Genomic DNA, 17,669 nt, shown 5'->3' on the forward strand with positions numbered 1-17,669 from the left:
ATGGCCCAGGCACTTCTCTCCCCAGGGCTGTTCTCTGATGACGAGGCTGCAGCCTCCCCTGTTCTTGAATCCACAGCGTCAGGGTTTGTGGCTGATGTGCGCAAGGACCTGCTGTCAGAGTTCTCTGCCATTTCTCCAGACCTCGGGGGCTCCCAGCAGGTGAGGTTGGAGCTCTTTTCCCACAAACAGGATACTGTCTTGACTTGTGACTGCTGTGTCTCTGCAAAACGGTGTTGCGATACAGTGTCAGCAGAGGACCTTCAGAGAAGACTAGAACAAAATACCACCTTCAGAGAAGATCCTGCCACCTTGAGGGTGGCTTCTGTTGTAAGGAGTGCTCTGGAGGCTGGTTTTCGTGTCGGGTCTTTGAGCTGGTGCTCTGGTTCATTAGATACTCAGGAAAAAAATGTCAGGATGCCTCAAAATGGCTAAGTAAGCTTGTTTTCTGGTGTTCCTGGGGCTCTTCAGACCTCAGCATTCATCAGTTACTGAGCACTGGGTCAAAGTAGCCACACATGCGTTCCGTGCTGAGGTTTCCATTAGCATGCTGAGTCTCACAGATGGTTGTGTGATCTCTCTGGCTAGCATATCTAACCTGTGCTGGTTTTTCAGGCTGTGGCTGAAGACAGTAATGGGAAAGTAAAGGTGTATCTCAGAGTTCGACCTCTAAAGTCTACAGAGCTGGAAAAAGGGGAAGATCAGGTAAGACACTGAGCTAAGCAGACTTTGAACTAGTTGCCTATGCCTGCTTGGAGGAGCTATCATTCTTTGCTCTCCGTGCCTATGGCCTCTTGTAAGCCATTGCGGTGATGAGATTTAATTGGTCTTTCAGGGTTGTGTCTGCATTGAGAACTCGGAGACCCTTCTCCTAAAAGCTCCTAAGGATTCCTTTACCATGCGGAGCACAGAACGTGGAGTGGGACAAGCAGCGCACAGATTCACTTTCAGCCAGGTAGTAGCTGGGACAAACAATTCTTTCAGAACTTTTCTGAGCCTACATCAGCATTACAGCTAGAAAAGCTGGGTTGCTAATAATCAGTGACCAATGCACTGTGTAAATTATGTTGTTCTCTTCTACAACCCTCTACTGAAGCTTTTTTTTTTTTTTTTTTTTTTGAGCTTGCCAGCCTTTTGGGTACCAAATGCCAAACTCTTCTTTTTGTTCATGAAGCTCTAAATACACTAGAGGCTGTTGAAGTGATCAGCTTGTTTTTGCAGGGGCTTAGACTGGAGTGATTGCTGGGTCTACACTCATGGTGGGGGGGGGAGTGGAGGGGACAGTAGTAGTGTGTAGTATCACTTGAACAAACAGCAGTCAAAAGATAGCTAGCCTCACATTGATCTTTCCTATTTTCCTCATTGTCTTGTTTGCAGATTTTTGGGCCAGATGTGGGGCAGAAGTTGTTCTTTGATGATACAATGAAGCAGGTGGTAAAGGATGTATTGAATGGGCAGAATTGGCTGGTTTACACCTATGGAATCACCAATTCAGGGAAAACTCACACCATTCAGGGTAAGAAGAATACTAGATGTTAGGGGCCTGTTAAGGCCATTTAGTGACCTGTCTGCTTGTGCATGTGCACTGAGTCCTCAGTGTGCTGTGGTTGCTCTTGCTTCAGGTACCAGCAAAGATGGTGGGATTCTGCCTCGGTCCTTAGCAGTCATCTTCAATAGTGTAGGGGACAGACTGTATCAAGCCATGGATCTGAAACCTTCACTCTCCAATGAGGTGATGTGGCTGGACAGCAGGCAGGTTCGGCAGGAAGACACCAAGAAACAGACCTTGCTGCGAGGGGGTCTGTGGGAGGTAAACGTGCTCCTTCTAGGTTACTTTTCTTAAGAATAGAGACGTGACTGTGTTGTACTACAGGCTCTTGTTCTTCACTTCTTCCAGGAGGAGCTATTAACACCGCTGAAGAGAAGTCATAGCACAGAATCCCAGCTTCAGGCCACCACGAGTGGCAGTTTTGACAGTGGGGTTGCTGGCCTCTCTTCATCTAGCCAATTTACCAACCATTCAGACCTCAGCCAGACAGAAGGTACATTTGACAGCTTATTGTGTACTACCTGCTGCTTTTTACTGGGGGCTGGAGGAAGGAAGTAATGCTTATATGATGTGTAAGGGAGTGAAGGTTCTGCAGTTTCAAGAATTTTTGGGGGGAATGATGAAGATCTCTCTGCTGAAGAGCTTTGATTGTACATGTGTTATTAGTATATGAAGACCTGGCTATGGTTTAATAACAAAGCCTTGTGAAATGAAAACTTAACTGACATCCACTTCATTTGAAGATAAGCTTACTGAGCAGCTGAGTATCATGCTGTGGGGATAAGTGGAAAGCAGGGTGCCGAAGGTGACGGGCTGCACTGAGCATTTGTGCCCAGACTGTCAAATCTAGGACTACTAGCTGAACTGGACATCTGTCCAGAAGCACAGAGTCATCAAGGTAACCAGTACTGTAACTTATTGCAGGAAGGGCTCCTGTTTAAGATATACTATACTTCTGGAGTGGAGATCAAACATATAAAAAGCCCTTATATAGAAGGGAGGATGCTGCTAAAGGGAAGCTTAGAGTGACTGAATGGGTGTAGTCCTTGGAGGAGGTCTGGTTGGAAGGAGGAGGGATATAGAGTAGGTTTGGGTCTGGGACAGCGTTCCTGCTGAGGAAAGATACGCCAGCCTCTAGTTAAACCATGCAGGTTGGACCTGTGAAAGGCTACAATCATGCATTTTCCTCTTACTCTTCTCCAGAACTGGGCCCTCGCTGGGCTGACCTGGATCGTATTTCACTCACAACCACAGGAGATGTACAGTTCTCCATCTGGGTCTCCTTCTTTGAGATTTACAATGAGTTAATCTATGACCTGTTAGAACCAGCTCTACCAGGCCAGAACCGCAAGAGGCAGACATTGCGGCTCTGCGAAGACCAGACTGGCAACCCCTATGTGAAAGGTAGATTTGCCTGAAAGATATGTTTAGTGGTCTGCTGGGGTGTGCCTGGGTGGATCACACTTGAGGGAGACTTACAGACTAAGTGGCTGGCTTAGCGGGGATGTGTTGGGGAGCGTAATGTTCTCTCTGGCCCTTCAAGTTTCTGATGTTTAGGTAGGGTGAAATGAGGTTTTTAATGCCAAGGAAATGCAACAATGAAATTTTGGCTGAGACAATTATTTCTCTGCTAGTCTCCTAACTGACTTGCCCAATGCATGCCTGCTTTTCCAGATCTAAATTGGATCAATGTCCGTGATGCTGATGAGGCCTGGAAGCTCCTGAAACTGGGTCGGAAAAACCAGAGTTTTGCTAGTACCCACATGAACCAGAACTCCAGTCGCAGGTCTGGGGGTGGGAACAGAGCATGTTTAGACTTAGTCATACAATTCCGAGGGTCATACTTCCTCTTTTTTGAATATCTGCATCTTTCTTCTTACAGTCACAGTATCTTTTCTATTCGGATTCTGCACTTGCAAGGAAGCGGCAGTGAAATTGTTCCCAAAATTAGCGAGTGAGTTTCATGTCCTTTAGGACTGTTTTTTTTTCCTGTGGACTTGACTTTCCTGCCTCTGCTGTGGTTATGGATCTGGGTATGGGAAACATCCTGAGGTAGGTCTAGTTGAGTACCCGGAAGGAGTAAATGTTTCCATTTAAGTCCTAGAATTGATAGTGTGAAGGAATTTGAGAGGAATTTGACTGCTGCAAAGTACAACTTGAGGTAGTTATCAGGCTCTCTGAATAAGGGCAAATGGGGGCAACTTTATCCTTGTTCTGGAACTGGTTTGACTGTTCCTGGGATCTAGTTATGTGGAAATCAGTTGTCTCAGTATCTGGAAAGTGGCTGTCTTGAAGACTGGCAGATGATCTTCAAACTTAGTACCAACTGAGCTTATTGGTGCCACCTTGTGTAACCCCTACAGTTAAGGTAGGTCTTACCATCTAGCAGTAGCCTATACTGCAAAGATGCTTCTATGCTCTAAGGAAGCTGGAATGGTAAGCAGGGGTAGATGATCACAGGGTGTCTGACTTCTAAACCTCGGTGGAACCGTGCAAACCCAGAGGGTCATGTAGTATCTCCTGTGTTTTCTTCAGGCTATCCCTGTGTGACCTTGCGGGATCAGAGCGCTGCAAGGACCAGAAAAGTGGGGACCGAATGAAAGAGGCAAACAACATCAACACCTCCCTGCATACACTGGGTCGCTGCATTGCTGCCCTCCGCCAGAACCAGCAGTCCAAGTAAGTATCCAAGACACCATAGGAAAGTGTGTGGGAAGCTGTTGTGCTTTCCCATGTGCATCCCATTCTTGTCTCTCCCCATAGATTGAAGCAGACTGTGGTTCCCTTCCGGGACAGCAAGCTAACCCGTGTGTTCCAGGGTTTCTTCACTGGACGTGGACGCTCTTGCATGATTGTCAACATTAACCAGTGTGCATCTACATATGATGAGACCTTGTACGTAGCCAAGTTTTCAGCCATTGCCAGCCAGGTAAGGAGTACATCTCGGGATTATGGCATGCTTGGGATAATTCCTGCTTCTGTGGGAATGGGGCCCTTTCCATCTCAAGGGAGGGGAGATGCTTGCAAATCCTCCTCACACTTCTCTAGTGGATTACTGCCTGCACAGTATCTTCAGATTCTGCTAAATCACACACACAAGTTCTGTGGTTGAAGACTATGATTTGCAGGTTTTGTTGCCTTGAAGTAATGGTAACTTTTTTCCCTTCAGCTTGTTCAGGCACCTCCCACAAAGATAGGACTTCCATCCATCCAATCAATCATCAAAGAGCACAGCAGAAGAATCAGCCAGGGTCCAGAGGCAGTGGCAAAGGATGAAGTGGTACCAGAAGATGACAGTGAGGATGAAGCAGATATTGCCATGTATGAGAAGGAGGTGAGTAGTGGTATGTTTTACACACTTTACAAATAGAGAGGCATGAACATGACTGTTAGCTTTGATCTGGGAGGTGGAGTTGGAGCTCAGCAACAAATAAAGATGACACAGCATCTCAGAAGGATATGGAATCTTTAGATCAGGAAACTGGGAATCCACAAAGAAGACATCCAGCAGCTGGTCAAAATCTGAAGCATATGCTTAATTTGGGAACACTTTACCATCTGTGAAATAGGGACAGTAAGAGCTCAGCTGCGGACCCATAATCTCAAGGCAAATCTAGAGATTGGAAAGCAAAACAAATGACTTAAATTCATTGGGGAGAGGGGAAATAAGCAGCTTTCTAGATACTCAGTATGAGCAGCTGGACTAGCTGAAAGATCAAGAGATGGAGGGAAGCCATATACCTAGAGAGACTTGAGTTGTAATGTGTCAAGGTAGCAAAGGCCAGTGCAGTCCTGAGCAGAACAGGAAGGGAAACTGTTCTAGAAATATTTTCATCTGAAGTGCAGTGTTTAGGCAGTCTCACTGGACAGCAATTCAGACCAAGACTGGCAACTTCTCATTACAAGTGACTGAAAGCATCTTAAGCCTAGATCTACCCAGCCTGGAGGTATGAGATCAGCAAGTTTTTTTTTTCTAGGCCTTAATTCTGTTGTGCAGTGTGGGCAAAGCAGTTTTGTGTCCTTACTGCAGGACTTACTGCGTGTAGTGGAGGCTGCACGAGAGCTGCTGGTGCAAGAGCGGCAGGAGAAGCTGCAACTAGAGCTGCGCCTCCGTGAAGAGATCTGCAATGAGATGCTGGAGCACCTGCAACAGAAGGAGCAGTGGTGCAGGTACAGCTTATTCTGATCACCCTCAGAATCAGGCTGAGCTGCAGTGCAGGGGAGACCAAGAACTGCCAGATCTGATACCTATAGCTATTTGCTCTCTCTGTAGCCAACATGTGGATGCCCAGAAGGAGCTGCTGGAGGAACTGTATGAAGATAAACTGAATAACCTGAAGGAGTCACTGACTGACTATTACCAGGAGGAGATCCAGGTTTGTTCAGGGCAATGGAATGACATCAGAAAATGGTAGTGGGTTTGGGAAGGGGTGCAAGATATTTGAGTCCAGGAGGCTGATTTGTTGCGCAAACTGAGGGCAAAGGGTTTGCTTTTGTGTCCTGTAGTATTCCTTGATAGCTTGAGCCACAGAAGTTCTTACTACTTAGCTATTGCTTTATGTAGTTCACCCAACTTCCTGTTTTTCAGCCCTTAGTTTGCAAGCAAATGTATCACCATTCTGATTCCTTTATTTGCTCAACAATTTCCCTCTACCCCTTGACTCTGTACTGACTTACTTCATAATTTTCAGATTAACACAAGTTCTGTGAATTTCTCCTCTTTTTAGTTGTGGTGATGGGTACAGGCCAGTCTAAATTTATTCATTCTATGGCATTTGAATGGCCTCTGAAGATGCCTTGTGTTGACAGAGGCTGGAGAAAGTGGTGTTTAGGCTCAGGAAATGTCTTCACTTAAGGACATCAAGTGCTGGGTCTAGTGTGTGAAGTGCATGATTTAAGAAAATCTGGAAGAAACAGACACTGAAAGTTACTGAAGTCTCAGCAAAAGCTGTGTTAATAAAACTTTGTTGGTTCTTTAAACAAACTTGCTTTCTTAGGAGCGTGATGAGAAGATAGAGGAGCTCCACGCTGCTCTGCAGGAGGCAAAACAAAAACTGGAGGACCTGCATACTAAGCAAAAGGACTCAGAGCAAGGCCTGCGTAGATCAAAGCGAGTGGCTGCCTCATGCACTCTGCAACAGGAGCTGCAAGAAACTAAAGCCAAACTGGAACAATGTCAAATGGAGTTGAATACAGCAACAGCAGGTAACGCGGTGGTGCTGCAGTGGTTCTGAACAATGTCTGAGGTCTCCTTGCACAGGGTGAGGGAGTATAGTACTGTGTACTGGATTTAGACATCTTGAAACTACTATTTTGAGTTGTGGGAGAAGACAGGATGATGATCAAAGAATCTAGAAAGTCCCGTTGTTTAACTGAAGGGGGATGAAATAGCCATGTCTGCACAAACCCAAAACTTTTCTCAGTTTGTCTGTGGCAGTTTGTCTCAAAGGAATGACTTGACTTGAGAAAAAAATGTAAGCCTTATGAACGTACTGTAGCTTGCTGCTTTTGTCTGCTCCTAGAGTTGCGCAAGTACCAGAAATTAGTGGAGCCACCTCCCTCTGCCAAACCCATTACTATGGATGTAGACAAGAAGTTGGAGGATGGACAAAAGGTAATTCCACCACTGTGTTACAGAAAGGAACTCTTGCAGGGGGCTGCCAGTCTTAGTGTTTGGAGCTGCTGTCTCCAGGTTTTTAAAGGAATGGTTAAAGGCAAGAGATTTGTTGAAAACAGACCTTTATCAGATGTGTGGGAGCTGCTACTATCAGTGATAACCACTGGATCTCACTCAGATAAGATCTCTCAGTACTGCATGTCTGGGTTACGTTGTTTTCAGAGCAATGTCAAAGCTAGATGTTATATTCAATCTCTCCCTCCTGTAGAATGTCAGATTGCTGCGATCAGAATTGCAAAAGCTTGGGGAGTCTCTCCAGTCTGCAGAGAGGGCGTGCTGCCACAGTACAAGTGCGGGGAAACTTCGAGAAGCCCTCTGTACTTGTGATGACATTCTGTCTAGACAGGTAACGTGTCTGTTTTGTTGTGGGTTGCAGGGGATTTAGACTAAGGCACTTTGCCATAAGCATCAGATAAACCTAGATTCTTGCAGCTGCAAATATAAACAATTTATTCTCTAGACAAGTACTGTCTACTGTTTTAGGGGGCTCTATTGCTAACTCCTTCAATGGCTGAGTCAGACTTCATATTAATAACTTGGACCCAGATTGTTCCTGTTTGGTCACCTGACAGCCTGCAATTGAGAGTAGGAGAGTTGAGTTTTCATTTCCTTAACCACTGCATTCCCTCATAGTTGCTATAACAGCATGTTTGCAGCAGGATGGATTCAGCTTTTTCCTAGCTTTACTGTTTGTCATTAAATGGCTACACTGCTACAGCAGAAGCTTATATGTCTTATAAGAAGTCTTATTTAGCACAGCAGTTAAACTACCTTTGCCAAAGTTCACTATTCTCTTCAGTTCATAGGAGTTAGGGAAATTGTCACTACTCTGAATATACTGCCTTCCCCTTCTCAGGACCAAACACTGGCAGAACTGCAGAACAACATGATGCTGGTAAAACTAGACCTGAGGAAGAAAGCAGCTTGTATTGCTGAACAGTACCACACTGTGCAGAAGCTCCAGGCTCCTCCAACATCTACCTTAAAGAAACGGTTCTGTGCCAACAGGGAAAACCTTCAACCAAATCAACCTCCTGGTAAAAAGCCCTTCCTGCACAACCTTCTGTCACGTTCAGCTGCCCGGCCTGTTGTTGGCAGAGGGTGGCAACTTCGTTCAGTTGCTCTATGACACTTTCCAAAAAAAGAATCTCTGCCCCACTATTACTGAAACAGGTGGCAAATCCAATATAATAGCATCTATTTTTCTTTGTGTGCTTGTTTTTTATTATTGTAGCTGCTTAAGAGCTTATGTAAACATGTGTATATGTATGGTTAAACTTTAAATCAAAACCAAAGTGGACAAATAAGCTTTTGTACCTTAAACACTATAATGAGGAAAGTTCTTTAAATATAAAATAATGCAGATGGATCAAAGTTGTTTAACAACAGGACGTGTTAAGTGAGTTCTCTTCAATTATGTTGGCACATAACTCATCAGTTCACAAGATCCTCTGAAAGATTTTCTGCCTCCTTTGAATTATAATCCTTTATTAAAGTATACACGTTCTAATTCAGGGCTGTTTTCTCGGATCTTGGCTTGCAGTTCTGGCTCCAAGCGTGCTACGGACATGGAACTAAGCAAAAGAAAATCAGTAAAATGGTTATATATAACAAGCATTTTAGACTAAGAAAGATGATGCATCTGGTTAAATGTCCCGTACTGTCAAAAAGTGTGTTTGTTTTCTTATGAACAAGTCATGTTCACAGGCCAAGGGTGAATGACCTCTCTCAAATGGCAGTAAGGTTCTATTGATTCAAGAAACAGCTGAGCTGCTACTGCCATGAGGTTAGAAATCTACTTACTTAAGATCACTCCTGGAACTAGAAGCTTCCCTGTCCAAGAGTTTGTTTTCTTGAAAATACAGTATATGCTTATTTAACTTAATGCATGATTTTGAGATGAAAAAATATATATTTTAATAAGCCATTTCCAAAGTGAATTTAGCTGCCAGGTCATATAAACAGTGTATACAGTTTAGTTTTCTTGTAAAATTAGTATGCAAATTTAATTTCTATGAACATGAACTTGAGAGCCTGGTTAAAATCAGGAACTGCATTGCAACTGCTATGTGAGTTTTCCAGGTCAACTCTAGGTAGCCTAGTGACACTATTTTTATACCATAATTTTCTGTCTTGTGCTAGACAGGGAAACAGTGTCAGATGGAAATCAGATACTGTTTTCTAGAAGTAAAAAGCTATTCCAATTACCCACTATTTAAAGTGATTCAGCTCCTAATTTATCTTAAGTTACATTTGGCACCTTGTCAAGTAGATGTACTAATTTTGGCAACCACTAGTAATACAATAGCGACAGGTCAGTTGAGTTTAATACTCCCATTTACACTATGTACTGCAATGTCAATTTAAGCTAACTTTAATTGCAGATAACCATCCAAGTTTCATTATGGTTTCAGGTATAAAGAATACCATTCCTAAGACAGTTTTCGGTGCTGAGATAGTGTTGCGTTGATGAAAAGTCTTACTTGGGGAAAAAAAAGTTAATCAAGTTTCAAATAAGAGCACATAGTCAAGCACTGTTCTCCATAACCACTGAGTTCTCCATTGAAAGTAAAATGGGATCTGACAGCATTCAACAATGTCAGCACCTTATTAGACATCAGTGTGTTGCTTGGGCTATGTTAGCCTCTTTTATGAATCATTCCAGTGATTCCTAACATAATCAGTTCAAATTCCTCCTCTGCCACTGGAAGTCCCAACCTTTTCAGTCTGAAATGGCATGTCTAAACTATTCCCCTAAGCTTCTCTTGCTCACTATCCCACCATAGATGCATCTCTGAAGCTACTAAGAGTTTATAAACAAACAAGCCCAATTCAGCTATTATGTATTACTGATGAATAACATACTTGCTACTTTTCTGAAAACTTCTCATGTTTATCATATTTGTTATATGGGAATTGAGACTGTATGCTCTAGAAGGAGATGACCATTTATTTGTCTTTCTGCAGTACCTTGCATGCATCTGGTAGTGTAACATTAAAGAAAGAAAGAATATCAAAACAGGAATACGTACCTTTTTTGAGGAAACAGTGCACAGCACAAGGGTGTTGCGAACACGAGACTGAAGAAGATAAAAAATAAATTTACAATATTTGAGATACTAAAAGAAAATTCAAAACCCTTAAGCATATTCTAGGTAGAAAGCTTATTTGTTTTATTCATTGCGTGTTTTTTTATTATTATTTTTGGACAATAGGTGCTGAGTAACCTTTATTTCCCACTGCATTATACTTAAATGAATTCAATTCATAATCTACTATCCAGTAGTAAATGCTTACAAATGTGTATAAAATTCTCATTCAATATCCTTTCACAGCACTTTGCATAGGTGTACACAACTTAAAATACTAGACAAGAGATTCAAATCCTCAATTAATGAGATGTTTCAAGATTAGATTCCAATAATTATTTATAGAAGGAACAACCAAAGCACCTTTTAAATCAAGCTGCTAAACACCTTCTCTTTGCCACTCCCTTTCTTTCCTCCCTACTCTTCTTTTCCTGGCAGTTTCTTCATTGCTAACTGCTTGCTTTTTTTTATATCATTATCAGTTACAGAGATGGAAGTCAACTAACTGCTCTAGTCTAATTAACTTTTCAACTCCATGGAGGAACAAACGATTTCTGTGGCTTTTTGTTTTCATTGCCTTAATCTACATAGGCTTTTAATTTAAATTAAGTGCAAATGTTTCCACTTCTTCCTTAAAACAAAACAAAACCACCACCACCACCCTACAGGTACTTCTTAAAATAGCAGATACGATTCAAAGAAATCACTCACCAGAAGCCAACTAATCCAACTTGAATGGGAGCACTCATCCATGGAAATCTCTGTTAAAATAACATACATGGTGAGTATGGTATCTTTTCTTCCCCCTTCCCACCTTCCAGGAAATTTCTTGCATCCTAGGAGACAGATTAAATCTAAAAGACTGTTGGACACACAGAAGGCAAACCAGCTACTGGTATACCTTAAACCTGAGCTCTGATGTGACAGCCTCATCCCAATCCCTTTGAATGTAATAGAAAATTCCCAGGGATATCACTGTACACAGGTACCCTGACTAAGTGTCCCTTAGAAACTGCTGTAGGTGGTTGATGGTTTTCCTCACAGCCTGATTCTGACCTGTGTGTATCACTTGTTCTGTGAGTTGCCTGTTTAGAGCAATATTCAGCGCAAGGTCTTGAGGGCACAGTGAATTTGGTCCAAGAATCCCTATGCAGAGGTAGCTCTAGCTACAGCTCCTATCTCTGCTGACATCAAATGGTTCTAATTCACAACTAGGGATCTGCTCTGTGTGCAACAGCAAATGCAGCTGCCATCCAAAAACAAAGGAGATGATCTGCCTCTCTTAGCCCTTTATCCATTTGCTTTGTGATCTACAGGGGTAAGTTCTTACACATCATACTCTGTTTTTGCCAGAACACAGCTCCTCCTTTCAGAAAAGGAAAAATGGTGGAGAATGTGGCAAAACAAAACAGTAACCTGTAAGATACGGATGCTTATTTTTCAGCACATTCTTCAATATTTCTTCTTTTGCAGAACTCAAGGAATATATGCCAAGGAATATAACGGTTTTCTTGTAGGTCTTTAAATGATTTAGGTACTCCCCCTCCCCCTTCTGTGTTAGAATTTGTTTAAATTAATTACTAATGAAATAAAACCAGACATGTTTAAATGAGACTGCTGCAATGGGCTATAGTTGTTATGATAAACCATGCGCTTCCAATATGTGGGACACACACAACTTGACTTTTGACTGTGAGCAAGCACTGTGCCCTTGTAGCCAAGAAAGCCAGTGGCCTCCTGGGGTGCATCAGGAAGAGTATTGCCAGCAGGTTGAGGGAGGTGATCCTGCCCCTCTACTCAGCCCTGGGGAGGCCTCATCTCGAGTACTGCGTCCAGTTCTGGGCTCCCCACTACAAGAGAGACACGGAGCTACTGGAGAGTCCAGCGTAGGGCTACGAGGATGATCAGAGGGCTGGAGCACCTGCCCTCTGAGGAACGGCTGCGAGAGCTGGGCCTCTTCAGCCTGGGGAAGAGGAGACTGAGGGGGGATCTTATCAATGCGTGTAAGTCCCTGAAGGGAGGGTGTTAAGGGGACGGGGACAAACTCTTTTCAGTTGTCCCGTGTGACAGGACAAGAGGCAATGGGCAGGAATTGAAGCACAGGCAGTTCCGCCTGAACATGAGGGGGAATTTCTTCCCTGTGAGGGTGACAGAGCACTGGACCGGGCTGCCCAGAGAGGTTGTGGAATCTCCTTCTCTGGGAGATCTTCAAGGCCCGCCTGGCTGCAACCTTGTCTAACATGCTCTAGGTGACCCTGCTGAGCAGGGAGGTTGGATTAGATGATCTCCAGAGGTCCCTTCTAACCTTACCCATTCAATGATTCTATGAACTGCTCCTATAACAAGAATTTGATTTTAAAACAAAACTGCTAATGACTCAAAATTACATCTTACAGTGGGTAAGTACAAACACGATTTTTTTCTGCAAGAAGCACTTCTCAAGCTGTAGAAGTTAGGGGGGACTGGTGAACAAGAGATGGTCACTATTTAAAAGGAGAAAAGGAAAAAGGATATTTAAAAGGCTCAGTAGAATGAAGCTGGTGCTAAAAGTAGTATGAAAGGCATGGAAAACAAGTCTGGAAGATGCTCCTTCCAGAGCCTGAGAGTGAAGAGGAAAGGATGTAGAAGATTGTTCCTCTTTTTCTTATAGACAATCTGTAATCCAGAAATGAGTGCAAAAAAACCCTGCAATTCAGCAATAACCTGCAACAATAGAAAACAAATGGAAGATGATAGCAATAGCAAGAAGCACAAAGAGCAAATTCAGCAGTCCTCTGCTGTTCCAGCATTCTACTATGTTCATCTTGACTCTACTTTCAGCTGAGGTAAGTTTACTGAAAAAGATTTAAACTTTTTATGTTGAGGGAGTTCATGGCAAGAGATGATGTGACCTACACCAGAAGATCAGAAAGCAGACTGTGCTTATCATAGCTTAAGTTGAGGGGCATAGGACTGTGGTGGGACTGGCAGCTATTATGCGTATTTGGGAAAACAAGTCAAATTCCATACTGTGAAAGATTCCGATTTGAGGGGAGAACTAAGGGAGAGGAATGCTAAGTATTGCACTGTGAGCTATTTAACAGAAAAGCCCAAAATATGGTTTTATAACTAAAAGGAGTGTTAGAGGGTATTATTACAGTATTATTATTAGATAGTGGTTTCAAACCTTTATCTGAGTTGGTCATTAAACTGAAAGACAAAGGTGTCTACTAGTACAGACAACCTAAGTAATGCTTATTTCATTTGGTGGAACATTTTTTACCGAAGCGCCTGATCTGAAGATAAAGTTACTTTATTTTTTCAAGAATGTTACCGGACTACACTAATTAAGAAAGATGGTGGGAAAAAAAAAGATGGTGGGAAAAAGTCTAAGAGCTCAGTATTAAGAATCGTAGCTGCCTACATAACAACTTGAGATAAATTCAGTCCGACATGCAGACTGTACAGCCCCACAAAGAGATAAATAGAGAAGCATATTTAGTGTGCTTTAGTGGTCTACTGTTTAACCCAGGAAGAAGGCATTTCCAAATGACTTTGTGGAATCACTAGCAGTTAGTGCAAATAAAGAAAATGCACAAATGACAATTAAGCAAAAGACAAGCAAAAATCAAAGATTTCCTAAATGCCTTCTTTCATTGTTAGATCTTAAAGTCTGCCAGTTTTCCCAACCTAAGCGCCTGTTTTCAAGAAGATGAGTAAATGAATGACAGCTAAATTAGGAATGCATGGAAGAATCTAAGGCATAAGACATTTAAGAATGATGATTAAAAAAGTACTCTGTTCCAGTTTTGTAAAAGTTCTGAATACATATTTTAGCTGCAGTTTAAACAGAATCCAGGTAGCTTGTTCTATAGGATATAAGAGCAAATTAGGGGAGTCAACTTGAATATCAATATGGTATGCAAAATACAGATAAACAGTAAATGAAGCGTGAGAGTGGTAATATAAATTAAAAATTCAATGTCAATTAGAATTTTTAAAAGTTTATATGGAATAAAATTTATTTCTTTAGGAGAAAGGTTATATGTAACTAAACTAAATCTATAAACCCTATGCCTCATAATAATGTTGTTTATGGCTCCTTTCACTGTAGCAGATGAAATAACTTGATTCTGCACATAGCTAGGCAAGTGTAAATCAATAGAGATAATGAATACAGACATTATACATCTTAATCAAGAACCACTGTACTGCTTAATTACACAAAATGCATGCCAAAACCACTGCTGAAATCTAGGGAAAAAAAACATACATATATACACACGTGTGCGTGTCTGTGTGCATTTAGAGCTTTCAAAGCAAGAAATAATTAGGTTCTTTTTAAATCAGCAAGTATGTGTTAGTATTTTGAAAACATTCTTGAACCCTTTCCTAACAGTAACTGTAAAGAATGTTTTAACTCACACCAATCAAAACGGCCTCATGCAAAACTGTGTCAGGACATGGGGATGAATATTGCTACATTACCTACATCTTATTTCAAACATCGGAGAATGACATCCTAGCTCTGAGATGTGCAGTCCAGAAGTATTTGTTTCTATCTCACTGCAGATCATCATTCTATTTTCTTCATTATTTAACAACCACTTGACTCTTTTCTGACCTTCTTGTGTGTTGGTTAATAAGCTTTGGCAGGCATATGAAACTGTTTTCAGGAGTGACAATGTGCAAAGCAAAGGCTAAGAGAAATGAGTTAGTAAAGCACTGTGTGGGTGGTGTCAGAGTACTGCAAATGGGATGGTGCTTCTGAAACCTCGAGAGAACATGCACAAGCTGCTTGTTAAAAATGCAGCTCATTCCTTAATGGTTTTAATACTAATCTACATCAAGTGTTACCACTGACTACCTGCACAGCAGTGTTTCACCTGAACTCACAGTCTTTGAGGCTGAGGGGGAGGAACAGGTGAGCATAAACGGTCATGATGGTACCAAAGACCACTGAGTAGTCACTGAAGAAATCTCTTTTTGCTGATCTGAAAAATTCACAACACCTTTATATTGATTATACTGCACAAAAAATAATCTGTATTTTTCTCCAAACCCTGAGAAAACCTTCCACAAATGTCATATCTTTGACAATTGAGTTGATAGCATTTGTGACATCTCTCCCATGTCAAACCCACGTAAAATCATCTTTGCTCTAAATTTACAAATATTTTGATATTGGAAAATATTGCTGTTCTGATTAATATATTCTCAAATTAATTATATATTCTCTCAAAATATCACAAGCTACTTAAAGTCACTGTATCAACAGAGTAGGTGTCAAAACACCAGCAATTATGAAATAGCCAAGTAGAGGGCTTTTATACTAGAGAATGGTAGTATATTTGGATGAACTGCAGTCTCACTTTTAGGAGGTATAAGCAGCATGCACAAGCTTTTACTCTAAAGCTCATATGCTGCACTTCCAGTTCTTACATCATGAGAAATAGTGGTTTCGATTAACAAAGGGGAGAAAAAAAAGCAAAGCGTTTCAAGAAAAAGTTTTGAAAATTTGAAGATACTTGGGACCTCTTCCTAGTGCCTCATTTGTATACTAACACACAAGCATTTTCAAATGATGCATGTAGCAAGGCGAACTAATTCAGCACAGGAAACAGGAGCAGAAATAATATGAAATATAATTTAAATATTTAGTTTTAAGAAGTTTCATCTTAAACAAACAAACAAAACCAAGCAACCCCCACAACCACTTTTCCAAGAATGGCTCTGGAAGCTTTCAGACTACACTTTCTCTTTTTTTTCCAACAGAAAGGAGTCAGACCCTTCTGAGCTATTAGTTCCAGCTTGTCTGACGTGTTTCAAGGGCAGATAAGAGTTTGTCCAGTTAGGCAAAAAAAGTAAACCAGTGATACCAACCGGCAAAGATGAAATTCCCTTTACTACTAAATGGTCCCAGTCGCCCACGTGAAAATTGTTTCTCAATTTAGAAAACCTAATATTTAATTTCATTACTGTTCTTCACCATCTCATATACATACAGTGTGTAATGTTGGCTTAGTTTATATACTTACTAACACCAGGTTTTTGAAAATGAAAGTATGCTACTTTAGAATATATAGAAAATATAGGAAATATATCATCTTCACTGAAAGATGCCTATTCAGTGCCTACCCTGCACTTGCTTTTCCAGTAATTTTAAAGGGTCACTTTCAAAAGAGTTTTTATCATCATCATCACCATCTCCAAACTCAAAATGCTGCTACAGCAGATAAGTAATGCTTCCTTATTAATACTAATATCTAGGAAAAAAGCATTACAAATTTTTGCTATATTTGTACTAAACCATATTTCAAGTCTTGAAACAAGAAAGGTTTATTAACTAGAAGGAATAGTGCACTTCAAGAACAATTACTAAAATTAAAAAAAAAATTCATTTAAAAAAATGTTTTACTATATGATAAATAGAACCCTGCTATTTCTGTCTACAAAAGGCATAAAGAAAGCAACCACACAGCTGTAAGGTAGGTTCTACAGCCGTGTTGCTCTTACAGTTCAGTATTCCCAGATCTCGCCCACATGATGTAGGCTTCACCTACCCTTTTACAGCATCTTAGTGTTTGGGAAGTGCAGGGACTGTTTAAGGGAAGACCACATTTGAGTAGACATATGAAAGCGTTTTAACAAGTTCAACTGGCAAAATCTTGTGTACAGGGAACAGTGCAGTGGAGAAAATGAGGAACTGGCAGTTTTAAAGGCTTGGATTTCACCCAGCTCTGAAAAACTTTTAAAAAATGTTAAGGCCCTGATTCAGACAAGTTTGCTACCTCTGTATTTGCTACCCCTTCAGGTCAATTGGGTTGCCCCTGTGACTTAAATTCAGGTCACGTGTAATTGTTTTCCTGAATCAGAGGCATAGTTCCCTCAACTTGTTTGTCTGGTTTTGGTTGAGATTTGATTTTTTGAAAGAATTACTCAAGTTCTCCCAGATTTGGTCTTAATTATTAATCTCTGGTCAGAGTTGGAGGCCTCTAAATTTTTGTTCAACGTTTTAGTATTTAGCACTCTAACTAAATACTTCATTAGAATTAATTGGCACAGTTTAAAGTATTTCAGATGTTTATTTCTGAAAATTCAAATTCCAAACTTTTCCTACAGGAAGGAAGGAAAAATACTTGGTTTTCAGTACCACATAAATTCTTTTTCTAACTACAGTACTTGGTAGGAAAATATGAAGACTCAAATAGTATTTTAAATATAACATGAAAACATTAACTTAGTATATGAATATATGTATATAGATTATCAACAAAGACCAACCTTTAAGAAAGCTCTCTTTTCCAATGTATTCATTATAAAGGGAGGAATTGCTGCAAATGAGAGGAAAAAAAACCATGAACCTTGGACAAAAAGG

General features: G+C 41.1%; 2 protein-coding genes across 7 annotated transcripts in view; one reads left to right on the forward strand and one right to left on the reverse strand.

The window, feature by feature from the left end:
• Positions 1 to 8,753, forward strand: KIF20A (kinesin family member 20A). The gene is made up of 18 exons (XM_062587282.1): positions 1 to 159; positions 613 to 702; positions 833 to 952; positions 1,375 to 1,513; positions 1,620 to 1,807; positions 1,895 to 2,039; positions 2,750 to 2,950; positions 3,221 to 3,332; positions 3,429 to 3,500; positions 4,082 to 4,225; positions 4,310 to 4,475; positions 4,716 to 4,880; positions 5,577 to 5,716; positions 5,820 to 5,922; positions 6,544 to 6,751; positions 7,069 to 7,160; positions 7,432 to 7,569; positions 8,080 to 8,753. The coding sequence occupies exons 1-18, from the start codon at positions 1 to 3 to the stop codon at positions 8,350 to 8,352; spliced, it is 2,655 nt and encodes an 884-aa protein (XP_062443266.1). The 3' UTR covers positions 8,353 to 8,753.
• The window catches only part of SFXN1 (sideroflexin 1), a 24,591-nt gene continuing 15,604 nt past the window's right edge, over positions 8,683 to 17,669 (reverse strand). For 3 of the 6 annotated variants that reach the window (XM_062587284.1, XM_062587283.1, XM_062587285.1), the window contains 4 exons: positions 17,576 to 17,625; positions 11,024 to 11,073; positions 10,256 to 10,303; positions 8,683 to 8,797 (listed from right to left, as the gene is read on the reverse strand). In XM_062587284.1, coding sequence (XP_062443268.1) covers positions 8,701 to 8,797; positions 10,256 to 10,303; positions 11,024 to 11,073; positions 17,576 to 17,625 — 245 coding nt within the window. In that variant the 3' untranslated portion in view covers positions 8,683 to 8,700. The other 3 variants (XR_009959880.1, XR_009959881.1, XR_009959882.1) reach the window with 3 other exon arrangements.

The sequence above is a fragment of the Rhea pennata genome, chromosome 14 (assembly GCF_028389875.1).
Source record: "Rhea pennata isolate bPtePen1 chromosome 14, bPtePen1.pri, whole genome shotgun sequence".
Taxonomy (NCBI): domain Eukaryota; kingdom Metazoa; phylum Chordata; class Aves; order Rheiformes; family Rheidae; genus Rhea; species Rhea pennata.

Excerpts from the sequence above, each read along its gene's own strand:
- KIF20A (XM_062587282.1), top strand. The coding sequence starts at position 1 with ATGGCCCAGGCACTTCTCTCCCCAGGGCTGTTCTCTGATGACGAGGCT. Across the intron at positions 4,881-5,576 it reads TTGCCATGTATGAGAAGGAG|GACTTACTGCGTGTAGTGGA; the intron begins GTGAGTAGTGGT and ends TCCTTACTGCAG. Across the intron at positions 7,570-8,079 it reads ATGACATTCTGTCTAGACAG|GACCAAACACTGGCAGAACT; the intron begins GTAACGTGTCTG and ends TCCCCTTCTCAG.